This window comes from Callorhinchus milii, unplaced genomic scaffold (genome assembly GCF_018977255.1).
Source record: "Callorhinchus milii isolate IMCB2004 unplaced genomic scaffold, IMCB_Cmil_1.0 Scaffold1, whole genome shotgun sequence".
Lineage (NCBI taxonomy): Eukaryota > Metazoa > Chordata > Chondrichthyes > Chimaeriformes > Callorhinchidae > Callorhinchus > Callorhinchus milii.
In genome coordinates, this window is record NW_024704742.1 from 31,122,656 (window position 1) to 31,145,294 (window position 22,639).

General features: G+C 44.5%; 2 protein-coding genes across 5 annotated transcripts in view; one reads left to right on the forward strand and one right to left on the reverse strand.

The window, feature by feature from the left end:
- Positions 1-11,631, reverse strand: part of helq (helicase, POLQ like) — a 29,986-nt gene extending 18,355 nt beyond the window's left edge. For 2 of the 4 annotated variants that reach the window (XR_006085398.1, XM_042339386.1), the window contains exons 1-4: positions 11,432-11,631; positions 7,619-8,423; positions 4,034-4,212; positions 1,596-1,796 (exon numbers count right to left, since the gene is read on the reverse strand). Coding sequence is in view for 2 of the 4 variants with exons in the window: in XM_042339386.1 (XP_042195320.1) it covers positions 1,596-1,796; positions 4,034-4,212; positions 7,619-8,423; positions 11,432-11,626 (1,380 nt within the window). In the remaining 2 variants the exon portion in view is untranslated. Of the gene's footprint in view, positions 1-1,595; positions 1,797-3,527; positions 3,553-4,033; positions 4,213-7,618; positions 8,424-8,515; positions 8,538-11,431 lie in introns of those variants that run through there. The other 2 variants (XM_042339387.1, XM_042339389.1) reach the window with 2 other exon arrangements.
- Positions 11,632-12,151: 520 nt separating this feature from the next.
- Positions 12,152-20,827, forward strand: mrps18c (mitochondrial ribosomal protein S18C). The gene is made up of 6 exons (XM_007907709.2): positions 12,152-12,244; positions 16,522-16,583; positions 17,643-17,726; positions 18,512-18,569; positions 18,969-19,028; positions 20,655-20,827. The coding sequence occupies exons 1-6, from the start codon at positions 12,199-12,201 to the stop codon at positions 20,729-20,731; spliced, it is 387 nt and encodes a 128-aa protein (XP_007905900.1). The 5' UTR covers positions 12,152-12,198; the 3' UTR covers positions 20,732-20,827.
- Positions 20,828-22,639: the final 1,812 nt, after the last annotated feature.

Consider the following 22,639-nt stretch of genomic DNA (forward strand, 5'->3'; position numbering starts at 1 on the left):
TTTCCCCATCTAAGAGCCTATAAAATTGACTGCGAAAAAAAAATCAGTAAAAGAACCAATTTTTAAAATAATTCAAAACACTTTTTCCTGACAATTATATAACATAATAATTCTTGCATTTGATATAACCCCTTATCATGTCATTGAGGCGTTTCAAAGCGCTTCACAGAATATACTGTAAAGTAAATTTACCGTATATTTTATGGGCAAACCATGCCAGCCAATTGCAGACAGCAGTGTCCCACAAACAGTCATGGATTGAGTGACCCAATTATTATTATTTATTTATTTTTCAAGGGATTATTACATCTGGAAAGTGAGCCACTAATCAACTAACTTCCTACTTACTGCAAGATAAACAGAGGCATGTGGAGTAAGGAAACTTCCCTAAAATTTTGCCCTGCCAGCAAATCAAATTTGGGTCCTCTTGCTCGCGAGGCGAGTGCTCTAACCAATATACTACAAGACTCCATAAATCATAAATTTAGATTTATAGTCTTCCTGTCATAACATAATCATAACAAAGGTATGATATAAGAAAAAATGCAAAAGAGACATTTTGAAAATAGTGCCAAATTTTAATGTTATTTAACTAAAGAAGACTAATGGGATGTTCCAGGCTGCAACATATTTTCAGATGAGTATAAATTATTTAAGCTTCATTATTTATGTCATTATCCAAACTCGAGTGGATTAATGACTTGTTGTATACTTCTAGACAAATTTTATCCTTGATGCAATTATTTTAAATAGTTGATTGAAATGATACTGTTAATTTATGCGAACTTAATAGTTCCACAAAATAGCAAACATCTTTAAGCTAAGTACAGGCCACATGACAGACATTTTCCAGTATTCACAATTTAATTATAATAATAATACTTGCATTTGATATAGCACTTTATCACATCTTTGAGACGTCGCACAGCATTTCACGGAATATACTATAAAGTGAATTGACTGTATAGTTTGTGGAAAAATATACTGATTATTATAAAAGTATCTATATAAAAGTATAAATTAGAATGTTTCAGTCCAGTGAAGTGAGAGATGCCAAGGAACTCTCTTCCTCAAAAGGCTGTGGATGTCAGATCCATTCAAATTTTCAAGACTGAGGTGGATAGATTTTTCTTAATGTAGGGTAAAAAGGAATATGGAGCAAAGGCGGGTATTTGAATTGATGTACAGATCAGCCATGATCTAATAGAATGACGGAACGGGCTTGAGGGGCTGAATGGCCAACTCCTGTTCCTATGTTCTTATTTATATTTTTACATTTACTGTTAAACACTTTGTTTCAGGTGTGAGACCAGAATTTTGTGTAAAACGTCAAACACTGGAATCTATTATTTCTAATAGAATCATATCCTCAAAAAACAAAGATACTTTCTAAATCTATTTATTCCCCTTTTCTCTCCTCTCTTTAAAAAAAAAGGCATTTCCACTTTTTACAGTCATTCCAGCTGACTATTTTACTAATACAAGTATGACAAATTGATTCCCTAACAATAAATGGGGTTAGAATTGGAAAATCAAAATTCTGTATCTGTGCAATCCAATTTAAGTGTCAAAACAGCCTCTGTCAATAAACTTACCTCATCTATTACAACAAGTCCCAAACTATTAATTCTTTCGGTTTCTATTAGGGAGTTCACCAAACTGTGAGCCTTCTCAATGGTGGCAATATACAGGGAATTCTTCTCTCTACGTTTGATTGGAGGAAACTTCCCTTTGCTCCCGGCATATTCTTCCACCAAGAAATTAAATTCTACTCCAAAACCTGAGAGACCTCGGACCTAACGGAAAGCAATCAGAAATTAAATAGAAGGCTACATCCTATTGGTTTGACATCAACAGGAAATAAAATACCAGAGATGAGGAACTCCAGTTATGTGGAGAGACTCGAGAAGGTGGGATTGTTTTTCTTAGAGCAGATAAGGTTAAGGGGTTATTTAATAGAGGTGTTCAAGATTATGAGGAGCTTTGATAAGAGTAAATAAGGAGAAACCGTTTCCTCTGGCGGATGGAACAGAAATCAGAAGAAACATTTACCAAAAGAACGAGAGAGGAGATGCGGATAATTTGTTTTATCCAGCGAGTTGTTATGATCTGGAATGCACTACCTGAAAGGTTGGTGGATGAAGAGTTGAGAATTGCTTTCAAAAGGTAATTGAAAAGAAAAAAATTGTAGGGCTATGGGGTAACAGAGGGAGACTGGGACTAGTTGGATAATAATAATCATCCTTGCATTTGATATAGCGCCTTATCACATCTTTGAGACGTCTCAAAGTGCTTCACAGAATATACTGAAAAGTGAATTGGCTGTATATTTTGTGGGCGTAACGCCTACTATATATTTTGTGGGATAGCCCTTTCAAAGAGCCAGCCCAGGCATGATGGGATGAACGGCTTCCTACTGTACTGTAAGATTCTATGAAAATACAACATTTCTTCCTCCAATTGATTCATAGCCACATTACCTGGGCCAATGTAAACGTCCGGCAGCTATTTTTCCCGCGGAATCCGCTATAATTAGCACTCTCTGCTATAAACCCATTGAAAATGTAGTTTCTGACCCTGGGCCTCTTGCGCTATTTATCTGCCGTTACAGTGGATGGTGCAGCTTCAGCCAGACATGCGCGGTACGGTGCAAGAGGGAAATGGGCTTCCCTACACTCAGAGGCCCCACTGTTGGGATTGTCTGTGTGTGTCTCTCTTTCTATGTGTTTGTAAGTGTCTGTGTGAATACTTTCTCTCTATGTGTGAGTTTCTCCATGTGAGTGTGTCTGTGTCTCTCTCTCTCTCCTCTGTATGTATGTGTTTGTGAGTGTGTCTGTGTGTATCTCTTCTATATGTGTGTTTATGAGTGTCTCTGTGTGAATGTGTGCATCCTCTCGACGTGAAAGGCTGTATACAAATGTAATTGTGTTGTTGTTGTATGTGTGTCTCTCTCTCTTCTGTCTGTGTATGTATATCTCTTTGTGTGTGTCTCTCTCTGAGAATGCATGTCTCTCTGTGTCTGTTAAGAAAGAGTGTGTGTGTCTGTGTGTGTGTGTCTCCCTCTCTGTGTCTCTGTGTGCAGTGCTGGGCCCTGGAAATTCTAACTCCTTTAGAATGTCCCATATCTGATCTGATAACTTGGCTGACTTGCCAACAACAATTTATATAACACCTTTCAAGTCAGAAAGATGTCTCAAAGTGCATTATACAACTGGCTGGGAGCTTGAGCTGTGGAGCCAGGGGTGGAGGTGGTGACTATAAGCTGTTGAAGAGATGTCTTAAGGTCCCATTTTGAAGGCAGGGAGGGAAGGGACAAGGGGTAGGGATTTCAGGAGTTCCAGAGAGCAGGGGTACAAATGTCTCAAAGCTTGCCCACTGATGCTAAGTACAGCAGGTAAGGAATATGAAGCAGACTACCGTTTGCTAAGCACAGGGAGCAGGCAAGGCTATGGAGGTATTTGAAAGCGGGACCAAGAATCTTGAACTTGATCCACAGAGGAGTCAGCATTACGGTGGAGAATACTTACAGAACGACAATTTGTGCATGTAAACCTAAATTTAGAAATCAAAGATAGCATAAAATAATGTAAGATGACATCTTAATGAAGTAGGAATATAAATTCCCAACTAAATTATAACACACTGCTTTCCTTGAAGGAAAAACAAATCTACAGTTCTGTTATTCTTAATTACTTATTTTAACTACAGAATATAACCCTTAATATATACTCCATTAAAGCTCACTAAATCCCTTAAAATTGCAGTAAGAAACTTTGGCAACAAAAAGTATCCCAGAAGATATTGTTGTAATTTTCTACTTTCAAATTGTACCAAAATGTGAATATTACATCCTATTAGTCAGTCACTTGCCATGTGACTGACTAAATAGGTTGTAATATTCATAGATCATATAGTTGTGACTAAGTATTTACGATTTCTTTTTAATATGCAGTACCATAATAATTCATCAATGCTATTTAAGTGCAGCAAGCAAAAACAAATTAAGTTGTAGGTTTCACTCTGCTTTCCTTACCTTTTCTTGGACAATAGCCACATACGGTAAAACAAACAGTACATCTCTCTTCCTGCACAGTAGCTCCTGCATGATCAAAATCTCAGCAACCAGTGTCTTCCCACCGCTCGTCGGCAGTGAATAAATTAGATTCTTTCTTTGCTGCAAGGATTCCAAAGTCAAACAAGTGTGTTGCCATTCTGTGGAGTTTATCAAAAGAGCATTAGATTTTTGATTAGAAAATGTTAAATATTTCAGGAAATAAAAAATGTTTCATGTAAAAATAACAATGAATAGCAGTTTTTTTTGGACTAATTATAACGATTTGCAGGTCTCGTTGCAACCTGCATAATTTGTCAATATTCTCCTTTTTCTCCTCTCCTTAAAGCACTTCTACTCCAGCAGGCAGGCTGGCCCACCTGATTATCCTCTTTATGTGTCAAGATGGAGATTCGAGCATCAGCAGTCGAAGCCATCACATGAAGACCATCCGTTCTCAACCTGACACATGCTGATTTTTCAGCTCCCCAAATAGCTTTAAAAATCTTTTATAATAATAATCCTTGCATTTGATATAGCGCTTTTCACGTCTTCTAGATGTCTCAAAGCGCTTCACAGAATATACTGTAAAGTGAATTGACCGCATACTTTGTGGGCGAAACACAGCAGCCATTTGCGCACAGCAGTGTCCCACAAACAGTCATGGATTGAAGTGACCAATCTATTATTTATTTATTTATTTTTCCTAGAGGGATTATCATCAGGTGTGTGGAGTAAGGAAACTTGCCAAGGTTTCACCTTGCCAGGAATCGAACCCAGGTCTCTCGCTTGCAAAGTGAGTGCTCTAACCACTGAGCTACAGGACTCCACTGTAATACCCATTGTGGTCCCCTACTGTGACGCTGGTTGAGATAACTTCATTCAGACTGAGAGTGAATCTGCTACTTTCTGGTCTGTACGGCCTTAGTACTACATGAGATGCCTTTAACCAACAACAACAACTTGAATTTATATAACGCCCTTCACGCGGGGTAGCATCCCGTTGCGCTTGTGTATTATAACCAATCACAATACACACACACACCATTGGCCATTGTAATGGTTGCAAAGTTTTGGAACAGTTGTTACAAAAGATCTGGAAAAGGTACATTACATGCGTCCAACATCCTAGTTAAAAACAGATATAATATATCCTCAAATAATGGAGACAAATGACAATGATAGTCCTGAGAGCACAGAGGCATATTCTTAGTAATCAGCTTTTTACCACTAGCTGTCTTTAAGAATTGCAATCATTTGTATAGCGCCTTTCACGTCGGAGGACGTCCCAAGGCTCTGGACAATCAGTGTTTCGGACCCGAGCTGGGGGTCAGGATTGGGGAGGATGAAGGGCATGGTTGGGAAAGGAGGGTGATCGGTCGAAGAGAAAGGTCTTGAGATGGGTCTTGAAGGAGGCAAGGGAGGGGGCTAGGTGGAAGGACTGCGGGATGAAGTTATAGAGGTTGAGGGCAGAGTGGCTGAATGGTGGTGTGGACGAGGCGGGGGACTTGAAGCAGGATGGAGCCCGCTGAGCAGAGGAAGCGGGCAATTTGGTAGGGGTAGCAAAGCCATGGAAGACTTTGAAGGTGAGGACCAGGATCTTGAACTGTATCCTCTGCGTAATGGGAAGCCAGCAGAGTCAGACGAGGATGGGTGATAAGGTCAGAGCTTGGTGGTGAGAGGACACAGGCTGCAGAGTTCTAGATGATCTGCAGCCTATGGAGAGAGGAGTTGGGGAGGCCGACAAGCAGGAATTTTGTATAGTCAAGCCAGGATGTTATGATTGTGTGTATGAGGGTTTCGGCGGGATCCCATCAGGAGAGCCTTGGTCTTGTTGATGTTCAAGTAGAAAGTTAGCTCTCATGCAAGGCTTGATTTCTGACAGACATTCTGTCAGGACAGTAGTGATCCCAGAGTCAAGGGTGGAGGAAGAGATAGACTTGCATGTTATCCGCATACGTGTGGAAGCTGATCCCATGTCTGTGGAGGGAGTATATAGATATTGAAGAGGAAGGGACCAAGGAGAGAGCCCTGTGGAATGCCGCACGAGACGGTGCAAGGGTTAGAGGAGAAACTGTTCGCGGAGGTGAAGTAGAGGCGGTGTGAGAGGTACGATCTGAACCATTCAAGAACAGAACCATGAAAGTTGAGGTGAGAGGAGAGCCGGTGGATGAGGATACAGTGGTCAATGGTGTCAAAGGCAGCAGAGAGGTCAAGGAGGCTGAGGAGGCAGAGGGAGCCCTGGTCGCAGATGGACAGAATATAATTTGTCACTTTGACCAGAGTTGCTTCTGTGCTGTGGGCAGCACGGCAACCCAACGGAAGGGTTCATGAAGGGAGTGGCAGGAGAGGAAGGAGCAAAGCTGGGAAGCAACAACTCGTTCTAGGACCTTGGAAAGGAAAGGGAGGTTGGAGATGGGGTGGTAGTTTGAGAGCAGGGATGGGTCCAGGGAGAGTTTTTTAAGGATAGGAGTAATGATGGACGTTTTTAAAGCGTTGGGAACTTTCCCAGTGGACATGGAAAGGTTTATGATGTCTGTGAGTAGGAAAGCAAAGAAATGGAGCTGGGAGGTAAGGAGAGGGGTAGGGATGGGGTAGAGGGAGCAGGTAGTTGGTTTCATGCGGGTTAGAGTGGTAGTGAGAGAGGAGTGTGACAGGTTTGAAGGTGTGGAGGGAGGGATGGGTAAGGGCCAGGGTGTAAGGGGGAGATGGGGAGAGGGTAGAAGACAGAAAGGCAGAGGCAGCTGAGCAGATCCACTCGACTTTGGTTTCAAAGAAATCCAGCATCGCCTCGCAGTTGGCTTTGGAGGAAAGGATGGACAAGGCGTGAGGGTGAGCGGAGGAGCCGGTTGGTGATGGAGGAGCCTGGGATTGTCCTTGGCATCCATGATTGTCTTGAGGTAGAACGACAATTTAGCGGAGGCGAGGGTGGAGTGGTAAGATTTGATAAGATCCAGCCAGACCTGCTGATAGTGTTTTCTTCCAGTTTGTTTATATAATCCTTGTTTTTTGATACATTCCTCACTACCTAGATTGGCCTCCAAACCTTTTAGAAGCTGTCCTCCTCATGGGACACACCTGAATTCAAGAACAACAACTTGCATTTATATAGTGCCCTTCACGTGGGACAGTTTCGGAGCGCTTAACAGTGGCAGAGCACAACCCTGAGTCGCGGAGAGGGAGGAGGTGACCGCAAGCACAGTCGAAGAGGACGATCTTCTTTTATGATCTAAAAGAAGGGAAGAAAGAGGAAAGGCGAAGGGATTGGGGAAAGAGTTCCAAAGCTTCGGGGGGTTGTGGTTGAAAGGCGGAGGAGGGTATGAGGGACAATCAGCAGGCCAGAGCCTGCCAAGCAGAAGCAGCAGATAGTGTTGTAGGGAGATAGGTCAGAAAGGTAGAGAGATGCCAGGGCATGAAGGGATTTGTAGACGAGAGGATCTTGAAATCAATATCCTGAGGAACTATTTTCCTTCAAGTGTGCTGTACATCAATAAGATTGCAGAATAGTTTCAATATACAATATTAAATTAATACAATATTAAATATTCTTTCCCCCATTCTATTTACCATAAAGATCTTTGATGCCTTTGAACTGGAAAATCAAATCCCGAATTTTGCTTGGAAGTCCATAGAAAGGGCCCATGTCAACATCGGAAGTAGCTTCAATCGTTCTCATAGCAACATTTATCTCTTCAGTAACTGCAGCATCTTTCAGTTGTTTACTTTTTGACATCTGTGGTACTGGAGCAGAAGCATTTCCAGCCATTGCGCTTTTCATCTGATCTGTCAGACTTCTCCGGGCACTGGTCCCAGAATTTGTAGTTCCTGATTGCTTAGTTATTTTGCCAGTATTTGCCATTTTAGCCTCCGAAACTGAAGGCATTTCAAAATTATTATCATGACAATAGTTCAAACAGCTATTGTCTTCTGCTACTAAATCTACATTTTCATGCTCGATCAGGAATGAGTTCACCCCATCCTTTACTTCAAGTTGTGAGCTAGGTAATTCATCAAGTACATTTGTATTTTCAACTTGTGGCACATGCCAACCTTCTGCCATGGTTATGTTTCTCTTCTTTACAACACAGTCTTTATCTGCTTTGACATCAGTAAGGTTTGTACATTTAGAAGGATACTGCTCATCTGATTCATTTTTGTCATTTTGTGAACAATTAAGTAACTCAGGATTGTTAAATGTTGGCTGATATTCGTGGTTATGGAGTTTCTTGTCATCTTCCACAGGGCTAGAAGTCAGAACTTTGGTACAGTTAGAAATTCCTCTCTCTGCTTCATCAAGCTGCACCAAAAAGCCACTGTCATTTGCAAAGCTGTCGTAGTCTCCAAAGAGGTCCTCATCACTGTTGCAATTCATCTGAAAAAAGTACAGTATAATATATATTTTTTAAAATGTTGCTCATCATTCTTGAAGGAGTGACTAATTTGGGTGTGGAGGGTTACTCTCACTTTATATTCCTCATGTGTTAACCTGCAATACAAAATTATATTTGTAAAGCGCTTTTCACAGGTTTTCTGTCCATTCAATGATCAACAACAGCAAGATTACATTTATATAGCGCGTTTCACGTCGGGAGGAGTCCCAAGGCGCTGGACAGAGTACAGCATTTCATACCCGAGCTGGGGTTGGGGGGGGAGGGGGGAGGGGAAGGGGGGTGGCCGATGGCATGGTCGAATAGGATGGTCTTGAGGCGGGACTTGAAGGAGGCTGAGGGGACGAGGCGGAGTGATTAGGGGATGGAATTCCAGAGGTTGGGGGCAGAGTGGCTGAAGGTTCTCTCGCCAATGGTGGGTCGGGTGGGTCGGGGCATGTGGAGCAGGCCGGAGCCGGCTGAGCGGAGGGAACGGGCGGGTTGGTGGGGGCTTAGGAGGTCACAGAGGTAGGGAAGGTGAGACCAGGGAAGGCTTTGTAGGTGAGGACCAGGATCTTGAACTGGATCCTCTGAAGGATAGGGAGCCAATGGAGTCGGGGGAGAGTGGGGCAGATGGGGTCACAGAGTTTGGTGCGGGAGAGGACACGGGCTGCAGAGTTCTGGATTATCTGCAGCCTGTGGAGGGAGGAGTTGGGAAGGCCAACAAGCAGGGGGTTTGCATAGTTGAGCCTGGAGGTGATGAAGGCATGAACAAGAGTTTCAGTGGCCTGAGGGGTAGAGATAGTGGCGGAGTCGGGTGATGTTACAGAGGTGAGGGAAGGCAGAGCGGATCATGGCTTGGATGTGGGGAAGAAAAGACAGTTGAGGGTCGAACAAGACACCGAGGTTCCTGACTGGCTGGTGAGTTGAAGTGTGCAACCATGGAGGTTGATCAGTGTGATGTATACAATCTGAAGGTGGTCAGGTAGTGTGCATATTTACAGGGCTGTGTTACGAGTATTTTTTAATCAGCATTGTGTATATTTATTTTATTATTATATATACTTACAAGGCAGTGTTGTGTATATTTATTAACCGTTATTTTGTATATTTACAGGGCTATGTTGGGCATATTAAATTATCAGGTTGTTTTTACATTTATTGTCCTGTTTTGTGTGCACTTATCGGTTGGTGACCGTTCATTGATCATTGTTGTGACGATTCACTGATCAGTATTCTGTTCACTAACTGCTCAATGTTGTGTCCATTCATTGATCAGTGTGGCATACATTCAATGATCAGTGTTGTGTGCAGCCATTGATCAGCGTGGTGACCATTCAAAGATTAGTGTTATGTGCAGTCATTGATCAATGTGGTGACCAGTCATTGATCAATGTGGTGACCAGTCATTGATCAGTGTGGTGGCCAGTCATTGATCAGTGTGGTGACCAGTCACTGATCAGCGTTGTGCATATTGACTGATCAGTGTGGTGGACAGTCACTGATCAGTGTGGTGACCAGTCATTGATCAGTGTTGTGTATATTGACTGATCAGTGTGGTGACCAGTCATTGATCAGTGTTGTGTATATTGACTGATCAGTGTGGTGACCAGTTATTGATCAGTGTTGTGTATATTGACTGATCAGTGTGGTGGCCAGTCATTGATCAGTGTTGTGTATATTGACTGATCAGTGTGGTGACCAGTTATTGATCAGTGTTGTGTATATTGACTGATCGGTGTGGTGACCAGTCATTGATCAGTGTGGTGACCAGTCATTGATCAGCGTTGTGCATATTGACTGATCAGTGTGGTGGACAGTCACTGATCAGTGTGGTGACCAGTCATTAATCAGTGTTGTGTATATTGACTGATTGGTGTGGTGACCAGTCATTGGTCAGTGTTGTGTATATTGACTGATCAGTGTGGTGGTCAGTCACTGATCAGTGTGGTGACCAGTCATTGATCAGTGTGGTGTATATTGACTGATCAGTGTGGTGGCCAGACATTGATCAGTGTGGTGACCAGTCATTGATCAGTGTTGTGTATATTGACTGATCAGTGTGGTGGTCAGTCACTGATCAGTGTGGTGACCAGCCATTGATCAGTGTTGTGTATATTGACTGATCAGTGTTGTGTATTTTGACTGATCAGTGTGGTGACCAGTCATTGATCAGTGTTGTGTATATTGACTGATCAGTGTGGTGACCAGTCATTGATCAGTGTTGTGTATATTGACTGATCAGTGTGGTGACCAGTCATTGATCAGTATTGTGTATATTGAGTGATCAGTGTGGTGACCAGTCATTGATCAGTGTTGTGTATATTGACTGATCAGTGTGGTGACCAGTTATTGATCAGTGTTGTGTATATTGACTGATCGGTGTGGTGACCAGTCATTGATCAGTGTTGTGTATATTGACTGATCGGTGTGGTGACCAGTCATTGATCAGTGTTGGGTATTTTGACTGATCAGTCTGGTGACCAGTCATTGATCGGTGTTGTGTATATTGACTGATCAGTGTGGTGACCAGTCACTGATCAGTGTGGTGACCAGTCATTGATCAGTGTTGTGTATATTGACTGATCAGTGTGGTGACCAGTCATTGATCAGTGTTGTGTATATTGACTGATCAGTGTGGTGGCCAGTCATTGATCAGTGTGGTGACAAGTCATTGATCGGTGTGGTGACCAGTCATTGATCGGTGTGGTGACCAGTCATTGATCGGTGTGGTGACAAGTCACTGATCGGTGTGGTGACCAGTCACTGATCGGTGTGGTGACCAGTCACTGATCGGTGTGATGACCAGTCACTGATCGGTGTGGTGACCAGTCACTGATCGGTGTGGTGCATATTGACTGATCGGTGTGGTGACCAGTCACTGATCGGTGTGGTGCATATTGACTGATCGGTGTGGTGTAATTTATACGCCTGTCTGCAACTGGTGTAGCGCCAGTCACCCCCGAGTGTGTGTGTGTGTCAGTTACTGCCCCACAACTCTGCCCTTGTGTACCTCCTCCACCGCCGCCGCCGCCGTGGTCGGGGGCTGCCAGGCCGGGGGGCTCGGCTGTTCCCGGGGCGGCGGCCTCTGCCGGTGGCTGCGTCTCTTGACGGGCGCGGGCCCAGTGCTGGAGGCGGCTCCTCTCTCACGGCCCCTCTTGCGGCCTTTGACCCGCCGGTTGATCTCGGAGGCCGGGCTCCCGTCCATGGAATGGCCTCAACGGTGCGCACGGCTCAGCGCCGCCGCCGCCGCCGCTCCCTCCCCCGGCGGCCTCATCCGGTGCTGTATTCCCACCGGCGGGGAGTGCAAAGAGGCTGCGGCCGGTGCCGGGCTCTAGGCCCGGGCTGAAGGCCCGCGGGCCGCACTCGCACGCGGCGTCGCCATGACGCCGGCCCCGCCCCTGGTGACGCTAATTTATGGTAATGAGGTCACTCGGGGACGGACTGACGGACCGCCGCCGGTCACGTGATTGTGATGCGGGATGAGCTGCGATGACGCCCCGTTCCCGCTGTGTCGGTTCATTTATGATCGACATTTATTATCGACCGTTATTATGGTGTGGAATCGGCTTTACTGTCCGGGGTTTAACATCGATGGGCTTCACCGTTCAGGCCCCGCCCCCTCCCCTAGTACGGCCCCGCCCCCTGACCCGGCCCCGCCCCCTGGCCCAGCCCCGCCTTGGCCCCTGGCCCCGCCCCTGCCCCCTCCCGCGGGCTTGACAAGGGCGGAAGTGACGCAAGAGTGCTGACTTCCGGCCTAGTCTTAACTGCTTCGGGGTAATGTGGCGAGCGACGGCAGCGCTGAGAGCAGCTCAACACCAGCCAGGTAACCCCCCCCCCCCCCAGCCAGGTAACCCCCCCCCACACCAGCCAGGTAACCCCCCCCCCCCCCACACCAGCCAGGTAACCCCCCCCCCAACACCAGCCAGGTAACCCCCCCCCCACACCAGCCAGGTAACGCCCCCCCCCACACCAGCCAGGTAACCCCCCCAACACCAGCCAGGTAACCCCCCCCCCCAACACCAGCCAGGTAACCCCCCCCCCCCACACCAGCCAGGTAACCCCCCCCCCCCCCCACACACCAGCCAGGTAACCCCCCCCCCAACACCAGCCAGGTAACCCCCCCAACACCAGCCAGGTAACCCCCCCCCCCCACACCAGCCAGGTAACCCCCCCCCCCCCCACACCAGCCAGGTAACCCCCCCCCCCCACCACCAGCCCCCCCCCCCCACACCAGCCAGGTAACCCCCCCCCACACCAGCCAGGTAACCCCCCCCAACACCAGCCAGGTAACCCCCCCCCAACACCAGCCAGGTAACCCCCCCCCCCAACACCAGCCAGGTAACCCCCCCCCCACACCCACCAGGTAACCCCCCCCCCCCACACCAGCCAGGTAACCCCCCCCCCCCACACCAGCCAGGTAACCCCCCCCCCCCCAACACCAGCCAGGTAACCCCCCCCACACCAGCCAGGTAACCCCCCCCCCCACACCAGCCAGGTAACCCCCCCCCCCCACCCCCCCCCAACACCAGCCAGGTAACCCCCCCCCCCCCCCCCCCCCACACCAGCCAGGTAACCCCCCCCCCCCCCCACACCAGCCAGGTACCCCCCCCCCCCCCCACACCAGCCAGGTAACCCCCCCCCACCCCCAACACCAGCCAGGTAACCCCCCCCCCCCAACACCAGCCAGGTACCCCCCCCAACACCAGCCAGGTAACCCCCCCCCAACACCAGCCAGGTAACCCCCCCCCAACACCAGCCAGGTAACCCCCCCCCCCCAACACCAGCCAGGTAACCCCCCCCAACACCAGCCAGGTAACCCCCCCCACACCAGCCAGGTAACCCCCCCCCCAACACCAGCCAGGTAACCCCCCCCCACCCAACACCAGCCAGGTAACCCCCCCCAACACCAGCCAGGTAACCCCCCCCCAACACCAGCCAGGTAACCCCCCCCCCCAACACCAGCCAGGTAACCCCCCCCCCCCCAACAACAGCCAGGTAAACCCCCCCCCAACAACAGCCAGGTAACCCCCCCCCAACACCAGTCAGGTAACCCCCCCCCCCCAACACCAGCCAGGTGACCCCCCCCCCAACACCAGCCAGGTAACCCCCCCCACCCCCCAACACCAGCCAGGTAACCCCCCCCAACACCAGCCAGGTAACCCCCCCCACCCCCCAACACCAGCCAGGTAACCCCCACCCCCCAACACCAGCCAGGTAACCCCCCCCCAACACCAGTCAGGTAACCCCCCCCCCCCTAACACCGGCCAGGTAACCCCCCCCCCCAACACCAGCCAGGTAACCCCCCCCCCCCCCAACACCGGCCAGGTAACCTAATAAACTCAGTGCGAAAGGGCTTACCCTGAATTGTAAGACTGTGACCCCTGGTTATAGTTTCTCCAACCAGGGGAAAAAGTCTCCCACTATCTATTCTGTTGTGCCCCTTAATAATCTTATAGGTTTCTATAAGATCACCTCTCATTCTTCTATATTCAAGAGAATATAGGCCTAAATTGCTCAACCTATCCTTGTAACTCATCCTTGGTACCAACCTAGTGAATCTATGCTGTACTCTCGCCAAAGGCAAGTATGTCCTTTCTTAAATAAGGAGACCAAAACTGCACACAATATTCCAGGTATGGTCTCACCAGGGCCCTATACAGTTGCAGCAAGACTTCCCTATTCTTATATTTTAACCCTTTTGTAACAAATGCCAACATGCCGTTAGCCTTCCTAGTTGCTTGCTGTACCTGCAAACTAACTTTTTGTGACTGGTGTACAAGGACACCCAAATCCCTCTGAACGCTAACACTATCTAGTTTCTCCCCTTCTAACAAATAATCTGCTGTACTGTTTTTGCCACTGAGGTGGATGACCTCACACTTCCCTACATTATACTTCATCTGCCACCTATTGGCCCACTCACCTAACCTATCTATACATTTTTTTTAATGTCATCCTCGGTGTTTATTCTCTCTCCTAGTTTAGTGTCATCTGTGAATTTGGATATATTAAGTTTGATGCCCTCATCTAGATCGTTGATGTAGATTGTAAATAGTTGAGGCCCAAGCACTGACCCTTGTGGCACTCCACTTGTCACATTCCGCCAATCTGAGAAGGACCCGTTTATCCCTACTCTTTGTTTTCTTCCCGTTAGCCATTCTTCAATCCATGATAATATATTCCCCTTAATTCCATGGGTCCTAATCTTGTGGATCAACCTTTTATGTGGCACCTTATCGAATGCCTTTTGGAAATCTAAATACACTAACTACATCCACTGATTCCCTCCTATCTAATCTACTTGATATGTCCTCAAAAAAATCTAAAAAATTTGTTAAGCATGACTTCCCTTTTGTAAAGCCATGTTCACTCTGTCTCATCATATTGTGATACTCTAAGTATCCCACGATGACATCCTTAATTAAGTATTCTAGAATTTTTCCTACCACCGATGTCAGACTAACTGGTCTATAGTTCTCCATCTTTTCTCTCCCACCCTTCTTAAATAGTGGTGTGACGTTTGCGATCTTCCAATCAATGGGAACTGTTCCAGAATCCAAAGAATTTTGGAAGATCAGACACAAGGCCTCCACTATCTCATGAGCTACCTCTTTTAAAACCCTAGGATGCAGACCATCAGGTCCAGGGAACTTGTCACTTTTTAATGCCAACAATTTCCCTAGCCCTAATTCTTTGCTAATGTAAATTTCCCTAAGTTGCTCCCTATCAGGTAACACTCGTGCACACACACCAGCCAGGTAACACTTGCACACACACCAGCCAGGTAACACGCACAAACAGACAGGTGATACTCACACATGCAGATAGCACTAGACAGGTAACGAACAGAGAGACTGCATCAGGCAGGCCTAACCATTCAACATGATGCACAAAGAGATAGCACCAGACAGGTAACGGGAGAGAGGCAGAGTGTGAGCAATGCTGAGAGCAGGACAGCACCCGCAGCAAAGCAACAGGCGAGAGTGTGGGAGAATAGTACTGAGACCAGGACAAAACCTGCAGCCAGGTAACCGGGTAGAGAGAGTAAATGAAATAAAAAGTGAGTGAGAGAAAGTCTGGGTGAGGGATTAAGTGATGAGAGAAAATACAGTGCTAGGGGTGTGCTGCACTGTTGGAGGTGCTGTCCTTCAGGTGAGGTCCCGTCTGCCTGTGCAAGGTAAGGTTAGTGATCCGATGGCATTATTTTAAAGGGGAAGGGAGTTTCTCTCGGTGTCATGGCCAACAATCCCTCAAATAAAATTGTTCATTTAGTTCATGACTGTTTGTGGGACATTGCTGTGTGCAGATTGACTGCTCTGTTAGCCTATACAATATACAGTCAATACATTTAACATTAACAGTAATTACTGTAATCTGCTTGGAGGTGTTTTGATGTTGTAGGTGCTATGTCAAATGCAAGGGTTATTGTTAGCCTGTTGATGCCTGGTTTAGATTTTATTAATTTCACAATGAATTAATCAAACTTCTGACTGTTTGGTCTAAATGCATCCAATGGCAGTGCAACAAAGTGCATTTTAAAAAAATCTGCAAAGAGTACTCGCCTCACAGAGAGACCCAGGTTTGATTCCTGGCAGGGCGAAACGTTGGGCACGTTTCCTTACTCTACAGCCTCTGTTTACCTAGCTAGTAAGTAGGAACCTGGTTGTTATTCAATTGGCGGATCACTTTTCCGGAGGTAATAATTCCTTAAAAAAAATTGTTCACTCAATCTACGACTGTTTGTGGGATATCCACAATTGGCTATCATATTTCACTCACAAAATATTACAGTCAATTTACTCTACCGTATATTCTGTGAAGCGTTTTGAGACATCTCAAAGGTATGATAATTAAATGTATTAAATGGAAGGATTATTATTATCTGTACATTTCTGGTACAATTGACCATTGTCAAGGTACAGTTGACCACTGCAAATGAATATAAATGTTATTTTGGGAGAGTAGGGGGGGGACTCTTAAATTTACTGCGATACTATAATCCAAGTCAAAATTATTTTGGACATTTTTAGTTTTGCTATATGTAAAAGTTAGTACACAGCAGAAAAACAGTTTACAATTGGCAATGCTTTTCTTTTTCAGGCATATGGCAACGGAGCCTAAACATTCAACATAATGCACCCACGAGTGGCATATCTGATATGGTAAGAAAGTATTATCTGGCTTGCACACTGTGCATCTTTACATCCCAAATGACTAGTTTAGAGTGGATTCTCATAGTGATATCTGGTTTGTTAGGTAAATTGGATGTGTAAACTGAACAAACACCCGGAAAGCTTTCCAGGCAGCGTTATCAATGGTGGTTTTAGTTGGTTGAACTCCAGTAGTACACCAATGCACATTCTGGGGTCCCCCAAGCCTTGACCTTTGCTAACCTGCTCCAAGTACTTTCCAAAATTAGGCAAGCAGGGAAAGAGTGCACATTCCATTCCAATAAACATCTCTGGATTTTCCACATGTAGGTGGGATGCATAGAACTCTGTTTGGTTTGGATACTCTTCCCTAACCAAGCATGATGATGGGTGTCTGGATGTGTCACATCCAGCTGACAAAAAAAAGTTCTATGAATTCTTCAAAGCCACAGTATTTTTATCCCTTGACAGTGTAACCAACACATGGGTATCTGACATTAGATGGGCGTTTCAGAATCTTTTATCCACGCCAACAACTTAATCTGCAGGCATTTTTGGGCTCATCAATATTTTTTGTTTTCACAAATTATTTTTTCATATCTTAGTTCCTAACACACCCTAAGAGATTTGGTTTCCTTCCTCTCGACAACTTAATTTCATACAATGCCAATGTTTGTCCACTATCTGAATACTACTCTCATACCTTGAGATGGTTCCAACAGGACTTTTGGACACTTGTAAAGTATTAGAAAAATGCTTATTTCCCTCTTTTCATCTCTTTGACCATGCTTATAGTCACCTCCTCCCTCAACCCTGACTGAGCATCAGGCTCTGCCATTGTAAAGCACTCTAAGATGCTATCTCGCATGAAGGGCACAATATAAATCAAAGTTGTTGTTGTATCTGGATATGGAAAACATTGAGCGATTCCTTTTTTAATGTATATTTTGCCAAGGCAGATTATATAATTATTTTTATATTTTATTTGTGATTGCAGATCATTTTTTAAAATAAAATTCCTTGGTAAATTGTTGCAGGAATAGCACTCAAATAGTTTCCTCTTTATTTCAGCCAACCAAGTTAGAAAATCCCTATAAAGAATCTCCCAAGAGGTGCACTTTGTGCGGTATAGAAGTGAACTACAAGAATGTGCAGGTTTGTTCTTGATATTGTGTTGGGGAAAGGAAACGTGCTATAAGTGAGGTTAGATGAGCAATTATGAGTAATATGTGTTCTGCCAACGAAACTATAACAATCAATTTGGCATGTATAATATGAGTATTTGGAGAGGGATGTAAATCTGTTCTAAAATATGCCATTTTCTCTCCCCTGAATATCTTCTACCTCTTCGGCTTGCTTTCCCCTGGGCTGCCAAAAGCCTCATTCACACTGACATCATGTTCAGGCTTGATCATTCCAACTGTTGCTCGCCGGTCTCTCTAGCTCTTCGCTACGCAAGCTGCAGACCATCCAGAACTCTGCAGCGCAAATCCACTCCCACACCAGGCTCTGTGACCTTATCACTCCCATCTTTGCTTGACGCCACTGTCTCCCTATCCCCCAGAGGATCAATTTCAAGATCCACATCCTCACATTCAAATCCCTCCATGGTCTCGCCACATCCTACCTCTGCCTTCCTCCTGCCATTGTCTCCGCTTCTCTAAAAATGATCTGCTTCATGTCCCCCACCCTCTCTGCCCCAATATTGGTGGGAGAGCTTTCAGTCATACTACACCTGATCTCTCCTGGAGTCTCACCTCCTCCTTCACTTTTAAAGCCTGCTTTAAGATCTGTCTCTTCCACTACCCTGAAGCTCTGGTTAGTTGTGTCTGAATTTTGAGATGTCCTCCTGACATGGCAGGTGCTGTATAAATGTAAACTGTTGTTGCATTCCAATACTGTGCTGACATCTATTTCTGTTTCTCTTTATTCTGAAAAAGCTCTTGTCCCAGTTTGTATCTCCATATACAGGCCACATCTTTGGGAGACATATAACAGGTAAGACAAAATACATGTTTGAAATGTGTTTTATTCCTTAAAAGTTGTAGTAAAAGAAATTCTTAGGTATAATTACTTATACTTTAGGGTGGCAAAAGTGTGTTTTTTGAGGCAGGGACTGTGAAAGATACTGTACTGTGTTTCAAGATAAAAATAATTTCTGTTACTGTATTACAGAATGATTTATCTCCCTCTATATTTGTCTGTGTTTTTCCTGCAGTTATTTTTGTATCAAGAAAATAAAGATGTTTTGTGTGTTAAGGCGCCTGTATTGGATTGATAGTAAATTTGCCATCAATTGAAACAGTCTTTAAGACTTGATTCAATTAATTCAGCAGTGGGAAAACTGAAGTTTGTGTAATTTACTTTAAATATTTACCTTATTTTTCTCCTGTTTAGGCCTGTGTGGAAATAAGCAAAAACAAGTTGCTAAGGCCATCAAAAGAGCCCAGCATATGGGTATGTAGTGATTTTAAAGGTTTCATTCTACAGCTGATATTATCATGTAACTCATCGTGGTCCATTCTTGTGTACCTTTGAATAAATGCAAGAGACGTTGCCCTTAGCTATGTTGAAGCTCTTCCACTAGGCTTTCCACCTCGGACACTGACAGCATTAATTGACGCTAATACAGACTCCACCTAACTGAACCAGTGCAAAACCTCAATGTCTTGTTCGACTCTCAACTGTCCTTTAAAGACGACGGCCATGTCTTGACCCGTTCACCTCCACAACATTGCCCGCCTTTGCCACTACCTCTTCCCTGGGCTGCCAGGACCCTTATCCATGCTTTTACCAAGTCCAGGCTAGACTACGCCAACTCTTCCCTCCACAAGTCACGCACCATTCACAACTTGCTTGGTTCCATTGGCTCCCCATTCCCCAGAGGATCAAGATCCTCATCCTCACTTTTAAATCCCTCTGTGGTCTTTCTCCACCCTATCTCTATGGTCTTCCAAAACCTGCCCACTCCTTCTGCTTCGCTGACACTCGCCTGCTTCACGTTCCCTGCCCTACCCACCTAGCCATCGGTGGTTGGGCCTTCAGTCTTTCTGCCCCCACTCTCTGGAATTCTTTCCGGGAGTCCCTTCACTCATCGTTTCCCTTGCCTTCTCCCATCTGAGATTAATTGGAATTCAATTTTTAAAAAAACAAAGTAGAGAGTATCTCAAGATCTTTCACCATGCCTTTGGTCTCGCCCAATCCTCCCCACCTCTTTGCCCCCCACTACTCCTGAATCTCTCCCCATTGGCTCCCACCCCTCCCAAACCCCCACCTCAGGTACAAACCCTTGACTCCCAGCACCTTGTGTTCTCCTAATGTGAAAAATATTATATAAATGTGATTTGTTGTGAGTACAGGATGTTTTGCCAGCTTTTTTCATCCTGTACTCTTCATACATCAGCCTAGGCTCTGAGTCACTGCCCTCACGGGGGGAGCTATATAAATGCAAGTTGCTGTTGTAGAATCAGGAGGGCATCATATGTAAAACCAATCCTGTTTTCGCACTGCATCAACATACCAGCAGAAGTCATGAGATAGTGATTGAGAATTGAAACCTTGGCTTATTTTTTTAAATATTCCACTTCTAGCCCATTGGCCTAAAGCAATTACAGCTCAAAGTTGACATGGCTGAGATCACTATAGACAACAACAACAGCAGGGTAGCGTCTCAGGGCGCTTAACAGTGGCGGAGCCTGACTCAAGAACTGGTGGTGGGAGAGGTGGCCGTAAGCACGGTCAAAGAGGAAGACTGGAAAGTGAACCTAGAAGCTTCTAGTGTCTTTATCCACTAGACGTGGGAGGTGTCACTAGAGTGTAAGTCCACAGTGAAGGATGGAATTTGCAACAGTTGGAATTAAACCTCGGCATCAGACGAGAATTAATAATAAACAAAGTCACAATTGATTGAATGGCTTTTTGAGCAGAATTTCAGAAAATTTCTACTTCTGTCTCTCCTTTCTCCCTCGAACAATTATTCAGCTATCTTGTTTTAGTACATTTACTACTATATACAATATGTAGGTAGAATCTGATGAAAATGTTAAATGTTTGGTAAGTACTTACATTTTGTTTTATCTGCAGGATTTATGCCAGTGACCCAGAAGGACCCAACTTTCATAAAGGATCCAAACATTTGTGATATTAAACTTCTAGAATAACTAGATACTCAGACTCCCTATTATCTGCAACAATATTGTGAAGCTTTCCCATAAATTATATTCTACAGAATAATAAATTATTTAGTTATTCATGTGCATCCGTGTACCATTTCTTTTGTGTATTTCTGTCCCATTGCAGGACCTGGAAGGGCAGACCAGACACAGGGGCTGGGAGTCATCCCACTCAGCTCATTAATCCTGCAAGTCAAAGGTCTAACAGGTCCGTGCTGGACAAGCTTGCCAGACAGCAATATCAATGGCAAGCTAAGTGGTTTTAGCTGGTTAGACTCTAGCAGTATCCCAGCACACACTCTGGGGTCCCGAAGCCTTGGATCTTGCCAACCTGCACCTAATACTTTCTGGAATTAGGTAAGCAGGATGCATCCCTTCAGGGAAAGAGTGTACATTCAATTCCAACAATCTATGTGGGATTTTCATGTGTTGGTGGGATGCTTGGAAATCTCAGTTTGGTTTGGATACTCTTTGGTGATGGGTTTCCGCATGTGTCAGACACCTGGCTGACCCCCCAAAAATATAGCACTTCGAAGTGGAGTGCCATTTCTAGTTTGAGAAAGAAAAACTCAATTCATTACAGTGCAGCATTTAACCTTTACTGCTTCATTGTGAGAGTGGAATCAGAAATGGTCATGGCATCTGCAAAGTGTGGATGAATGGTATTTTGTGTTGAAAGAAATATTTGAAAACAATGCAGCTACAAATAAGGTCTGTCAATGCTGCAGATAAATGTTCCCATATTGTTCTGGGAGAAAAAGTCAAGATTTCTGCAGGAATATTGTGCTGACCAAAGTTAATCACCCACTTTGTAGTCAGATGTTTTTTCTTCAAAACTACATACCTGCTTCGTACTATACAATTATCCCCTTGACTGTTAGCAGATCACCAGAAACCAGTCTCAAGGTTGAATTTTTTTGTTTTATGCACTGATAAAAAAAAGTGATGTTACAGCAATAGAACTACTCGTATCTCAAACATGTTGCTTTAAATATTTACCCTATCCCATTAAAAACAAAATAATTTTAAAAACATTGTGCACCTTCAGACTTTGTAGAGAAACCTATTTCAATAGGAAAGTAAGTTTCATTATTTATTGGAAAAGGGATTTTGCTCAAAATATCCTAAACATTTTAGAATGGAAGCTCAACTGAAAAATACTTTGCTTAATCAAGCTGAATATATATATATATATTTTAAAAACTGAGCCCTCTAATGTAATTAGTCTTGAAGATGCTATTTAAGTTTAAACTTTACGGGTTCATGTAGTTTCACATCTAATGAAGCTTCAAGATCCACATCAAGATTCGAGATCCTGACATGAACATTACTACTTTCTAACAACATCACAATGACAGAAAGTAGACACTGTATGAGAAAGTGGGAAGAACCATTGTTTGCTCATAACATTATACAAACCTTTAATGGCAAGATTTTAAAAAAAGCAATGTTCCAATCCTTGGACTGTACATTATTTTAGAAAAACTTCTCAAACTATGCGAGTTGCTGTTGTACTGACTTCTGGTAAGTTTAAGCCTTTATGCAGTTTGCAATGGCCAAGATCTCAGCATTTTTAGTTTGGAGAAGCACTGGATAAAATATATCATTTTGGAATTATTACAATCTTAAAACCCTAATATGTTTCAGACTGTCCACATCATTTGGAAAAACATTTGGTTTTGTGTTTTTCTGAGGGGAACAGTGAATAAATCAGTTTGATTCTCACCTTAAATATTATAACAGAACAGGTAGATTGTTTCCATATTTAAAGTTAATAGATAAAGGCATCACTGTAAATTGTTTATCAGAGTTATTTCCTAACAAAGCTGAATTGTACAAAGTTTTAAAAAAATGAATTGTCCCTTCATTCACACATTACATATAAGCATTGGGAAG